General features: G+C 31.7%; 1 protein-coding gene across 7 annotated transcripts in view; it reads left to right on the forward strand.

The window, feature by feature from the left end:
• PTPN12 (protein tyrosine phosphatase non-receptor type 12) overlaps positions 1 to 12,326 on the forward strand; it is an 85,136-nt gene that overhangs the window by 42,118 nt on the left and 30,692 nt on the right. For all 7 annotated transcript variants that reach the window (XM_049096678.1, XM_025449599.3, XM_025449601.3 and 4 more), the window contains 4 exons: positions 4,573 to 4,649; positions 6,655 to 6,750; positions 7,578 to 7,616; positions 10,393 to 10,464. In XM_049096678.1, coding sequence (XP_048952635.1) covers positions 4,573 to 4,649; positions 6,655 to 6,750; positions 7,578 to 7,616; positions 10,393 to 10,464 — 284 coding nt within the window. The remainder of the gene's footprint in view (positions 1 to 4,572; positions 4,650 to 6,654; positions 6,751 to 7,577; positions 7,617 to 10,392; positions 10,465 to 12,326) is intronic.

A 12,326-nucleotide genomic window follows, 5' to 3' on the forward strand; every position in this document is an offset into this window, starting at 1 on the left:
CAACTTGTCAATTTCTGCAAAAAAAACCCTAATGAGATTTTGATAAGGACTGCATTGAATCTACAGATCAGTTTAGGGAGAACTGCCAATCTTAAACCTTATTGATTCTTCCAATCTGTGAACATGAAATGTCTCTCTCCATTTATTTAGATCTTTACTCTCTCTCAGCAATGTTTTATTATTTTCAGTGTACAAGTCTTGTATTTTTAAAAAATTCTTTATTTGAATGAAATTATTCTTAAATTCTTTATTACTAGCACATAGAAATACAATTTATATCTTTGTATTGATTTTTTTTTAATCCAGTGACCTTCCTGAACTCATTTATTAGTTTAGCAGTTTTTATGGATCCTTTAGCTTTTTTTTATATACTGAGTCATTTTATTTGCAAATAATGACAGTTTTACTACTTCCTTTCCTATCTGAATGTCTCTTTTGCCTTATTCTACTAGTTTGGACCTCTAATACAATGTCAAACTGGCAAAAGCAGACATTTTTGCTTTTGGTCCATTAAAAGTAGTTTCATCATTGTTCAAAGATTATATAGGTTTTTCTGGAGCTGTCTTGGAGATTTGATTTACTTTATACTAGAATACTGAGGCCAGTTCCAGAATTAAGAAATATTTAGATGCCCTGTGTCAAGAATGATCTGTGCTTTGTCTGCTCAGAGGACTAAAATCAAACTGGTTGTCCTTTAGAAATGATAGATTAGTGTGATGTATGTATCATAATTTAATTTGGAGAGTTTTCTTTTTTTCCCTAAGACCTAGGATTTAATCAAGAGGAAGTTCTGGTTACTTCAGAGGTGACAATATTTAAATATTTTCTCCTTGTTGCCATAGGTTGCTGATGTTTGTTTGGGGGAAAAAAAAAGTTGCTTCTTAGGGAGCCTCCTGTGTGGCCAATCTTGTTTTTTTGTTTTTATTTTTTAAAGATTTTATTTACTTATTCATGAAAAACACAGAGAGAGAGAGACAGCCAGAGAGAGAAGCAGGCTCTATGAAGGGAGCCAGGTGTGGGACTTGATCCCAGGATTCTGATATCATGCCTTGGGTGGAAAGCCAACGTTTAACCGCTGAGCCACCCAGGCATATTTGGAGTTGGGTACTTGGGAGATTGTAGAGGCAATCAGCAAAACCATGGAGAGGAATAATTGTTTTCATTTCTTTAATTTTCTTTAAGTTCTATACATGTTTATGCTTAATAGCACCAATGAAGAATTGAAAATACATAGGATGATGTATTATGTTATATAAGCAACCTAATATTGATTTTTAAAAATTGTCAATAACATACTACAATTGTTTAGTATAAAACAACGACTACAAAGTTTGTTTGTGCTTCAGTTTAAGCCATTTTTCTGCCCCACCTTGAACTTACTGAATCAAACTTACTACAGAATATTGTATTCAGAAGTCTTGTATTTTAATTTGCTTTCTCCAACCCCCCTCCCCAGGTGTTATATAATTAGAGATAGATGAAATAAGATTGGCAAAATGTTGTAATTAAATATTACACTGTAATCGAACTGGAACTTAGATAAAAACCTTAAAATGTTGAAATTACTAAAATGAGGTAATGGATATATAGGGATTCATTATGTTATTTTATTTTTGTGTATGCATAAAATTCTCTATCATAGAATATTTAAAAAAAATTAACAGTTTGGATGTAGCAGCCTGGTCCCAGTATGGACGATGAGTTGGGAGCCACTGTTCTCATTTGGGTTCACAATCCCCAGAAACATATTACTGAGGATCCAGTGGTAAACCGACTGTTGTACAAAGCCCTATGTTTGAGATACTTTAACTGGAGGCTAATAGCCACATGAATAAAGGTAATTAATTGGGACTCCTCATTACTAACAAAAATGATGAGGAAGCTTCGTGTAAATTACTTGTCATTATTCTAACAACTGAGTATTCCCATTTACCAGAAGATCAAATGAGATAAGAAACAAAGCATTAGTAAACATATAAACATTTTCTTTTCTGGAAACACAGAAAAGAGATCAATGATTTTAATTGGAGACTAGTATGTCTTCTGTATCTCTTCCTACAAGTTTCCAAAGATTTCACCAAAAATTAATAACATCAGAGGAACTGAGCCCTAGTACTAATGTATAAAATTTGAGTCATTGACAGATTATTCATTAGATGACTTTTAAGAGTTTGCTAAGTTTTATTCATCTGTTACCATTTCTGTATTTGTCTTTTTCTATTTTAATTGCATTTATTTATTTTATTTATTTTATTTTATTATTTTATTTTATTTATGAGAGACACACACACACAAACACACAGAGGCAGAGACACAGGCAGAGGGAGAAGCAGGCTCCATGCAGGGAGCCCGATGTGGGACTCGATCCTGGGTCTCCTGGATCAGGCCCTGGGCCGAAGGCGGTGCTAAATTGCTGAGCCACCTGGGCTGCCCTTTAATTGCCTTTAATATTCATTGTCCCTGGATTAGAAAGGACCATAATATGATAATAGCATTTCACATATTATATGTTGTGGTTTTCTCTAATCTGGATACTTGTGACTATTAGTCAATCCTACTACTTTAGGATTTCATAGACTCAAAGTATCTCCCCCCAAATATTTATTATGGCAAATGGGAAGATAGTAACTTTGCAGTGGGGATAACCAGGCCACAACATAATAACCAAGTATCCAAGGTTAACATGGCAAGTAATATGATATTGACATCATAAACCACTTGGTGTGTCTTCTCGCTGAGAAGGACACATCATCGGTCTCTGGTGTTCTTGCCAAAAATGCATACCCTCATTCTAATCAGAAGAAAACAAAATGAGTCAGAGCAGCTTTTATAGATTGGAACAAACTAAGGTGAAATAATAACTACATGTAATGTGGGAAAGAGAAAAAAAAATTTTTAATTGCGGAAATTTGTATGCAGTCTGTTAATTACTAATAATTACTAAAATAGTGTGACAATGTTAATTTTCTGATTTTGATAACTGTGTGATGGTTATGTAACATTAAGGGAAGCTGAGTGAGGGACATTTGAGAATTCTGTGTACTATTTTTACAGTTTTTCTGTAAATCTAAAATCAGCTTTAAGTAAAATTTTAAGGATCAATACAAACTGGAACAAAACTGTACTATCTATGACTAAAGACTGATTTTTTTTTTCATATAAATCAGTAGGAAAACAGACATAGGTAAAAATGTACAAAGGATATAAGCAGACAGTTTATGGTAAAAGAAATCTAATCAATAATTATGAAATATGTGACCACTTGCATAGTTCAAGAAATACACATCTGATGTTTTTACTTTTTAGAATGTCACTTATTAAAAAGTAGAACACCAGTCACTCTAACAAATAGCATTTGTACTGTTTAAGTTACTGTACACCTTTTAGAAGGCAAGTAGCATTTCTTCTGTTAAGAACCTATCTTATACCACTGTTAGCAGTGAAAGCAGATACATGGACAGCAGCATTCAGTGTGGTAGTGTTTTTAATAGGAAAAAATGGTTCATCAGTACACTAGCTGTTTAAATAAATAATAAAACATCCATATAATGGATTTCATGTAACATTATGTGAATAAGATAGATATATGTATTAGCTTTGGGAAGAGTTCCCAGATATGGGATTAACTGAAAAGTGAGATACAGAATATGAGATGATTGCATTTGCATAGTTTTTCAAGTATGTAGGTATATGCATAAAAATTACTTCTGCAAGGTAAAAAGAACCTTAATAGTGTCTTTGTTGGGAAAGGGACCTGGACTTCAAGGGTGGGGGAAGATTACTTTTCATTTTATACCTTTCTTTAAGGGGCATCTGGGTGGCTCAGTTGGTAAAGTGTCCAAATGATCTCACCTCAGGTCTTGGTCTTGGTCTTGTGGTTGTGAGTTCAAGCCCTGCATTAGGGCATGGAGCCTGTTTAAATTAAAAAAAAAAAAAAAGAAAGAAAGAAAAAAAAAACTTTCTTTAAAATCTGATTTTTAAAAATCATATACATACTACTTTTATTTTAAAAATAAAGTTGCAATTCTATAAAACTAATGAAATTTCTATTTTGGAACTTTTTTGGTAAAGATTTTTTTTTTAGCCTTAAGTTGTCATTACCTAATAATGAATATTATTGCCAAGTGTAGTATTGAGCACTTTTATGAATCATCTTATTTCATTTGTCATAATTTACTTAATTTTTATAATTTCTGGTGAAATATGAAAGCTACATTTCCTAATAAGAATTTTAGCAAATGAGCTTGTACATCAGTGGTTAGAGTCTATTACCTCATATATACTTGTTTAAAAACTGCAAAGGCTTCACCCTGGGTTCTTGTCTAGCAAAATCTGGGATGATGCCCAGGAATTTGTATTTTAAAAGAGTTCCTGAGATTATTCTGATTACAGTATAGCGTTAAAACATAGCTTTACATCATCAGATTTTTGTTTTTATAGACTTATTTTCTATAAATATGATATTATAAGTTTTTTAAAGAAAATATTTTGAGTTATATGGCTTATTAGAAAACATATGTTTATCAACAGGGCATAATTCATGAAATTCTTTTTATTTTTTTTTCCTTATAGTTGATCACAGTCGAGTTAAGTTGACTTTAAAGACTCCTTCTCAAGATTCAGACTATATCAATGCAAATTTTATTAAGGTATGTATTAACTTTAAATGGTGTTTCTCTGCCCTACTTAATGTCTTCTTACATAATAATTAAATTTTTTTTAAATTGCCTGAATATTATATCAATAGCAAAAACAAAAAGAAAATTACAGCCCTTGCACACTTTTTATGTGGTTTCCTTCTAACCTTATTCACAAAGATAAAGACTTTGCTTAGTTTCATGATAGTTGTGATGGCTTTCTATTTTTTCTTTTGTTTCTTTTTTTACATTGAAGACTTATAAACAGTTTACCAGTTGCTAAATCTTTTCCATTGTCCCTCTGAGTTTATGTACAAAAATGTACAGACATAGTCATTCCGTGTTGTTGAGCTATGTAGGTTGTTTCCAGTTTGTAATATTGCAGTGAACATTTTTCTTTCGAATTTCTGAGGATAAATTATCAGGGCTGGAATTAGTGTGTAATACTGTTTCAAAATTATAGAATTACAGACTTAGATTAATACCTTTTGAAAATTGTCACTATTTTTCAAGTGGCAGCACTAGTGAGTACAAGATTAAATACAGCCTTTATGTAGTTAACCATTTTTGGTTACTCTTATACAAAAGCAGTCAAGTTCTTACATAGTTATCAATAGATTCAAACTGCTACTTGATTTTTTTTTAAAGATTTTATTTATTTATTGAGACACACACACAGAGAGAGAGAGAGAGGCAGAGACACAGGCAGAGGGAGAAGCAGGCTCCACACAGGGAACCCGACATGGGACTCGATCCTGGATCTCCAGGATCACACCCTGGGCTGCAGGCGGCACCAAACTGCTGTGCCACCGGGGCTGCCCAAACTGCTACTTGATTAAATAAAAGACTACTTTGTTCCAATAGTTATTCTGTGTTTTGAATAATTTCAGTTCTTTTATATATGGTATTTATAGGTACTTAAAAAATATTTTGTTGAAATATTAAGGTGGTACAAGTTATATGGTAAAATTAATATTATCTGTGTCAACATTAAAGTCATGATTTCAAATAAAAACTTTTTTCCCCAACAAAATCAATTTTATTAAAATTATGGCAAAACCCAAAACTAAAAAGTTAAACAAAGACTAATATGTAGGTGGTTTGCTGTTTCAGATGTTGTCAATGTTGATATTCTTTTATAAGGACATTTGTTAAAAGTTCTAGTATTTTGGAGCACCCGGCTGGTTCAGTTGATGGAGCATGCGACTCCTGATCTCAGGGTTGTAAGTGTGAACTTCATGTTGGATATAGAGATTACTTAAATATAAAATCCTTGAAAACAAAGAAAAGTCCATGTTTTTAATTCTACTTAGTAACAGTGATTTATTGTGTGATTATATTATGTACTAGTTTAGCATATTATTTCATATATTCCCAGGTATGTAATTAGATATGTATATTGTAGGTACCAAGTAAACCTTTTGAGTAAATAATTGGACTGTTAGGTAGTTTTACTATTGTTTTTAGAATCAGTGCATGTTTTTTATGTTTCTTTCCAGTGAGCTTTGTTGACTAGGTATTGGGGCTTCTTTTTTAAGAGCCAAGTAAATAATAATTTGTAAATTAGCATAAGGCAGTTTTTTTTTTAAGATTTTTATTTTATTTATTCATGAGAGACCCAAACAAAGAGGCAGAGAGCTAGACAGAGGGAGAAGCAGGCTCCTCACAGAGCCGGATGTGGGACTTGATCCCAGGACCTGGAGATCACGACCTAAGCCAAAGGCAGATAGATGCTCAATTGCTGAGCCATCCAGGCATCCCATAGCATAAGGCAGTTTAGTTTAATTATCATTTCTGTGTGCCATGTCTAAAAATACACAAAAATAGTATTTCTCCAAAAGCTGAAGTGAATTGAATATATTTTGTCATGCTTTTATGTACTATGAAAGAAAAATTATTTAGAAATATTTTATGTGAAAAGAGGAGTATTACTAATAAAATTTGAAACCTTAAAATTTAGGTAAGGGAGTATTTTTGGTAATTATAATAATATGAAATTTCCTTTTAATTATTTTAGGGTGTTTATGGGCCAAAAGCGTATGTGGCAACCCAAGGACCTTTAGCAAATACAGTAATAGATTTTTGGAGGATGATATGGGAGTACAATGTCGTAGTAAGTAATTTACCTTTCATAATCTGTTTTGAGAAGTATTAATGTAATGACATAGGATGTTTTACTGAATAAGTGATAAGAAGACTTTTTAGCCATAAGGATATGTTAATTATAACGTTTACTAAAAAGACAGAAATTGAAATCTAGGGTGTATCATTCAATTCTCACTAATTAGCTGAACTATTTTAAGAAGATAAGTAATTTACTAGTTACTTTTCCTCAGTCAATAACTAGTAAGTTATTGACTTACTGAGTAAGATGAACTGATAGATGGATAGAGGGATAGCTATGTGATTGAACCAAGAAGAGTGAAATGTTAAGGGTAGAATATAGATGGTAGGTAAAATTATTTTAACTTTGCTATATGTTTGAAACGTTACATTACAAAATATTAGGATGAAGAAGCAAATCTAATAACCTTTTTGTTTAACACATTAAATGCATTCAACCTTCAGATAATTTTATTAAATGTATTTAGAATATTTCATAGTGTTTGAGTAAACATATCCTAAAAGTTATATTTTAATGTAACTTCAAAAGTCAGAGGCCAACCTGTAAGAATCATAAAGTTTAATTCAAATAAAATACATTATGTTAATTGAAGCCAATTTAATTTGTTGCTGTATAGTTACCCCTTGATAATAAGGTGTTATTTTGATCATTTCTTTAACTCCTGCTTTTAATATTAAAACTACTTTTTTTGACAGGCCAGGTATAATTTTACTCAGAGTAAAAAGTAGTTCTTGGAATTCATATTTTGTTTATAAAGTAAAATTGTGTTTAACTGGTACATTCTTCATCTCATCCCATCTCCCATTTCTTTTTAGATCATTGTGATGGCCTGTCGAGAATTTGAGATGGGAAGGGTATGTATAACTATTAACATTTAAAATAATTGTGGAGTATCCTTTTTATCACTTCATTTCTAGTGATATTATGATTCCTGGTCCTTTATTATATTCTGAACCCAAGTGGTTAAAGTAGATACTTCTTTTTTGTGTCCTGCTATTGGTTTTATTTGATAAAAGGAACATCATAATCTCTAAAACACATGAACATTTTTTTTTACATTTCATAGGTATGTTTTATGATACACTTAAAAAGTAGATATTGTGTTATTTCATAGTCTTTAGATGTTTAATGATGTTATAAGTATTTATGGACTATTTATGGACTGAAGTAGAGAGGTATTTCAAAATAAGAATAAAATTGAGCAAATGAAAATGAGTTAAAAAAATTTTTATTAATTATCACCAACTTGTAGCTTGAATATTCTGATTTCTCTGAGAATACAACATTTCTTTTGTTCGTACTATCTTCAAAAGCAAAGAGAACAAAATTCCTTAATCTGAAATTTTTAATATTGTTATTTTTATACTCTGTGCTAGTGAAATAGTTTTAAAACCATTGTGGTCTTGTGCAGCATTAAGACCAATTAAGTTTTAATATTGAAGGTGCTAATAGATTTATATATAATAGATATTAAGTAAAACTTAAGTGTGGTCCGACACACATATCAGACTTAGAACAAATTATGTGGTGATTTGAATTTTCTTTATATTAATGTGGTACGTTAAAGTGGAATTTTTAAAAATCTATTTCACTTATCACCTTACCCAATTCACCTCTAGCAAAAAAGTTGTAAAAATTCTTGTGAAATTTTATTCAGTAAGAGATATATTGCATTAAGCAAGATAGTGCATCTTTTAGTTATGTGGACATTGTAATATATAAATCAACGGAAAATCTTATTCTAACTAATAATTTTTGTCATTCCTCCCTACTAAATCCTTTACCAGTAGTGGAAATATTAATTAACATTGGGTAGAAAATTAACAGTCTAAGATTAGAAAATACACAAACCAAGAAATTAAGTAATTATCTGTTTAAGATTCGACAGGATGTACTTTAGTAACAAACAGTATTATTAATTGTTTGCAGTAGAATATTTCAGTTTCATTCTCCTAGTGTTTTTTTAAGTTACTGTTAAAGGTTAGGATTTATTCCTCCTTCCATTCTATTAATAAGTTTACTACTTGTATTTCAGTAATAATACTTGATGAAAAAAGGTATTGAATACAGAAATTTTTGAAGCTAAAGATTTTGTGATTCATCTTGACTTAGAATATGACTTAATGGAAAGAACATAGATAATGAAATCAAATAAACCTACACTTTACTATCATTTTGACCATGGTGAAGTGAACTATCTCTCTGAGCTTTAGTTTCCTCATCTTTGTAATGAATGATGTTCTTAGGTTACACGTGTATGATGTTTAGCACATAGTTTTTGGTATTGATTGTTTATTAAGTTTATACCTGGAATATAAATACCAGTCCTTAGTTATAACTTATAAAGAGGGACATGTTAGTCATGCAGCTTTCATTTCTTACTAAATTAAACTCCAATAACTTGTATTTTGCTTGTTTCAAGATTTAAGACTTGACCCAGTAGAAAACCCTCTCTTCAAAAAAAAAAAAAAAAAAAACCCTAAAAAATAATTTAATTAATTTTATTATTCTCTGTAAACTTTCACTGGGAAATGAGGTGTGTGGTTTTAAGTCTTTTAAAATATTACCACTATTTACTGTAAGCTAAATTGACATACTTACTATATAGTTCTACTTTGTTGTCCTGTGTGCATTATTGTCAACTTAGAGATAATTCCAGTCTGTAGTTAATGATTTCACTTACGTGTTTAGACCTGTAAGAATCTGGTAAGAACTGATGCATTGCCCACTGCCAAAGGTTTATTTTAAGCTAGATTGTTAATTACAGGCTTTAATTTTATAGGATCTTGATAAAATTGCATCATTTCTTAGCATCAGAATCACTGTATCTTCTACAAAGTTAGGCATTCACTTAACCAAAGTTTCTAAAATGATGGGGCTTAATATTAGTAACCAGTGAAAGTTGAATGTTCTAAGTCTATACTTGTTAAAAATGGGAAGGTAAGAGGGCAAACTAATTAAACTTTCTGTAATCTCAAATAAAAGTGGATAATTTAAATAGTACATCATGCTTGTATAGAGTTTTTACCATCAATAGAATATTTGAAAAATATTTTTAGTACTTGCAACAATGGTGCAAGATAAGGATTATTACTCCCATTTTTACAAGTAAAGGAACCTAAGGGTCAATAAAATAGTAACGTTAGGACTTGGAAAATTCTTTTTAAAGCAAGTAGCTTTATCCTATCCACTATCCACAGATTTTATACCTAACGGGAATTCAGCTAGATATTATAGAGATTGTCATTTTACAAGTATTAGGACTTGTCTGGCAACCCTTTATACTAAATGAACTTTGTTGTGCCAGGCACTTTGTTTTTTTAAAACGGTGTTTCTTTTCTAGAAGAGGATCTTTGGAGTTTACTCTTACTGACCAAGCAGATAGCAATGAACAGCTCAGACACTTACATTAATAAGTTTTTTTATGAGTAATCTTGAAGAGCCAACAGTAGCTACCCTTTAAGAACAGTTGGATAAGTCTAAGTTCTTCTAACACTTTGTCTTACTGATGTCAGGTTTTTTTGTTTTCTGGGAAAAGCAACAAGTTGCACACTAGTACACAAAGTATTTGTAAAAGTTCAGGAAAAACTATCATACGAATTACTTACTGACTCTTTTTTTGGACAACAGAAAAAATGTGAACGCTATTGGCCTTTGTATGGAGAAGAACCTATAACATTTGCACCTTTTAAAATTTCTTGTGTAAGTACTTATTTATATGTATGTTATTTAATTAGAAAATTGGGATGCTAAACTGTTGAATAATTATAATATGGTATGAACTCAGTTTTATGAAAGCTAAGCATTCAATATTTCCATATAAATTGGCACTTAATTATAAAAAATAATAATAGTAATGTTTGGTTTTAGGGGTGCCTGGGTGGTTCAGTCAGGTAGGTGACCAATTCTTGATTTGGCTAAGTTCATGATTTGAGGATCCTGGAATTGAGCCCCACATCCAGCTCTATTCTTGGCAGGGGGTCTGCAGGAGGATTCTCTATCTCCATCTCTTTCTGCCTCTCCCCCTGCTTTCTCTCTCTCTCTCAAACAAATCTTCAAAAAAAAAAAAATGTTGTTTATTTTTATGCTGCTTTTAAATTTAAAAGCTTTGAAAGTTACTTCATAAATGTGTAATTTCCTTTTATTATGTTAATTTTGTGTTAGTCTTTGTATATAAGTTGATAATACATGTTTATGTATATAAGGGTAAACAGAGTAACCTAGCTGTGTGCTTTGAATGATCTATTTGAAAATTAGTATCAAGTTGGGGTCCCTAACTGGCTCACTCAGTGGAGCATGTGACTCTTAATCTCAGGGTAATTTCAAACTGATATGTGAAAAACCCTTGATGACTGAAGTATAGTGTATTGTGTTAATGTTTCATATGTTATGCTATCCAGATTTTTAAAAATTATATACAAAGATGTTTTGAGAACTGCAATCCTAGGAGTAAAAATTGATCCTATATGGCAGATAATTTATTATGAAACTTAAATATCTATTTAATAAGCTCTGGAAATGAGTTAAATTCTTGTTCTAAAACTAACACAGCAGAAATCTGAGAAAACGAATTAAAAAACAAATGATGCTTAACATTCTACAACTAAATGAGTTGAAATTTTTGAAGAGTTGGGCTTTAAGAATAGTAAAACAATATTTAAAATAATGAATAGAAGAAAGAAAGATTATAATTTGGAAAAACATGAATTGACTTTTTGGGGTGATTTTTCATTTTTTTAAAGATTTTATTCATTTATTCTTGAGACACACAGAGAGAGACAGAGGCAGAGGTAGAGGGAGAAGCAGGCTCCATGCAGGGAGCCCGATGTGGGACTCGATCCTGGGACTCCAGGATCACGCCTTGGGCTGAAGGCTGATGCTCAACCGCTGAGCCACTCAGGGGTCCTGGGTGATTTTTCAAATTGAACTAAAAGATAATTTAAGAAGTTCTTTTGATGAGAAGTTCGATTTGATTAGCAGTTGCTGGTTTGATGTGTCAATACTGGGGTCAATTCATGCCAAAGAAGAAAATCCTTTCAAGATTTCAAAGAGGAAGCAATTTGTATGTCTTGTGGTTATTTCCAACAACTCAGGATTTGTTATCACTGATATAAACAAAAATCCACTTTATAGAGGCGCCTGGGTGGCTCAGTCTGTTAAGTGTCTGACTCCTGATTTCAGCTCTGGTCGTGATCTCATGGTTGTGGGTTCAAGCCCCCAAGTCATGCTCCACACTCAGTGGGGAGTCTGCTTGGAATTCTCTCTTTGCTCTTCCTTCTTCTCTCCCCCTGTGCCTGTTTGCGCACTCTTAAATAAATGAATCTTTAAAAAGATTAACTTTATAATTAAATAACCATAGTAAGTGACTTGACTGACAGTCAGGTTTTAATCAGTATCAGGAACAGTATCCGGAGCTCTCTGGATTTGGTGATGAGAAAGAGGGTAAAATATTGGTGGGAGAGGGTGGGAGAACTTCCTTTTTTTTTTTTTTTTTTTTTTTTTTTAAGGGTCTTACTTGTTATTTATGAGAGAGAGGCAGAGACATAGGCAGAGGGAGAAGCAGG

This window comes from Canis lupus, chromosome 18 (genome assembly GCF_003254725.2).
Source record: "Canis lupus dingo isolate Sandy chromosome 18, ASM325472v2, whole genome shotgun sequence".
Lineage (NCBI taxonomy): Eukaryota > Metazoa > Chordata > Mammalia > Carnivora > Canidae > Canis > Canis lupus.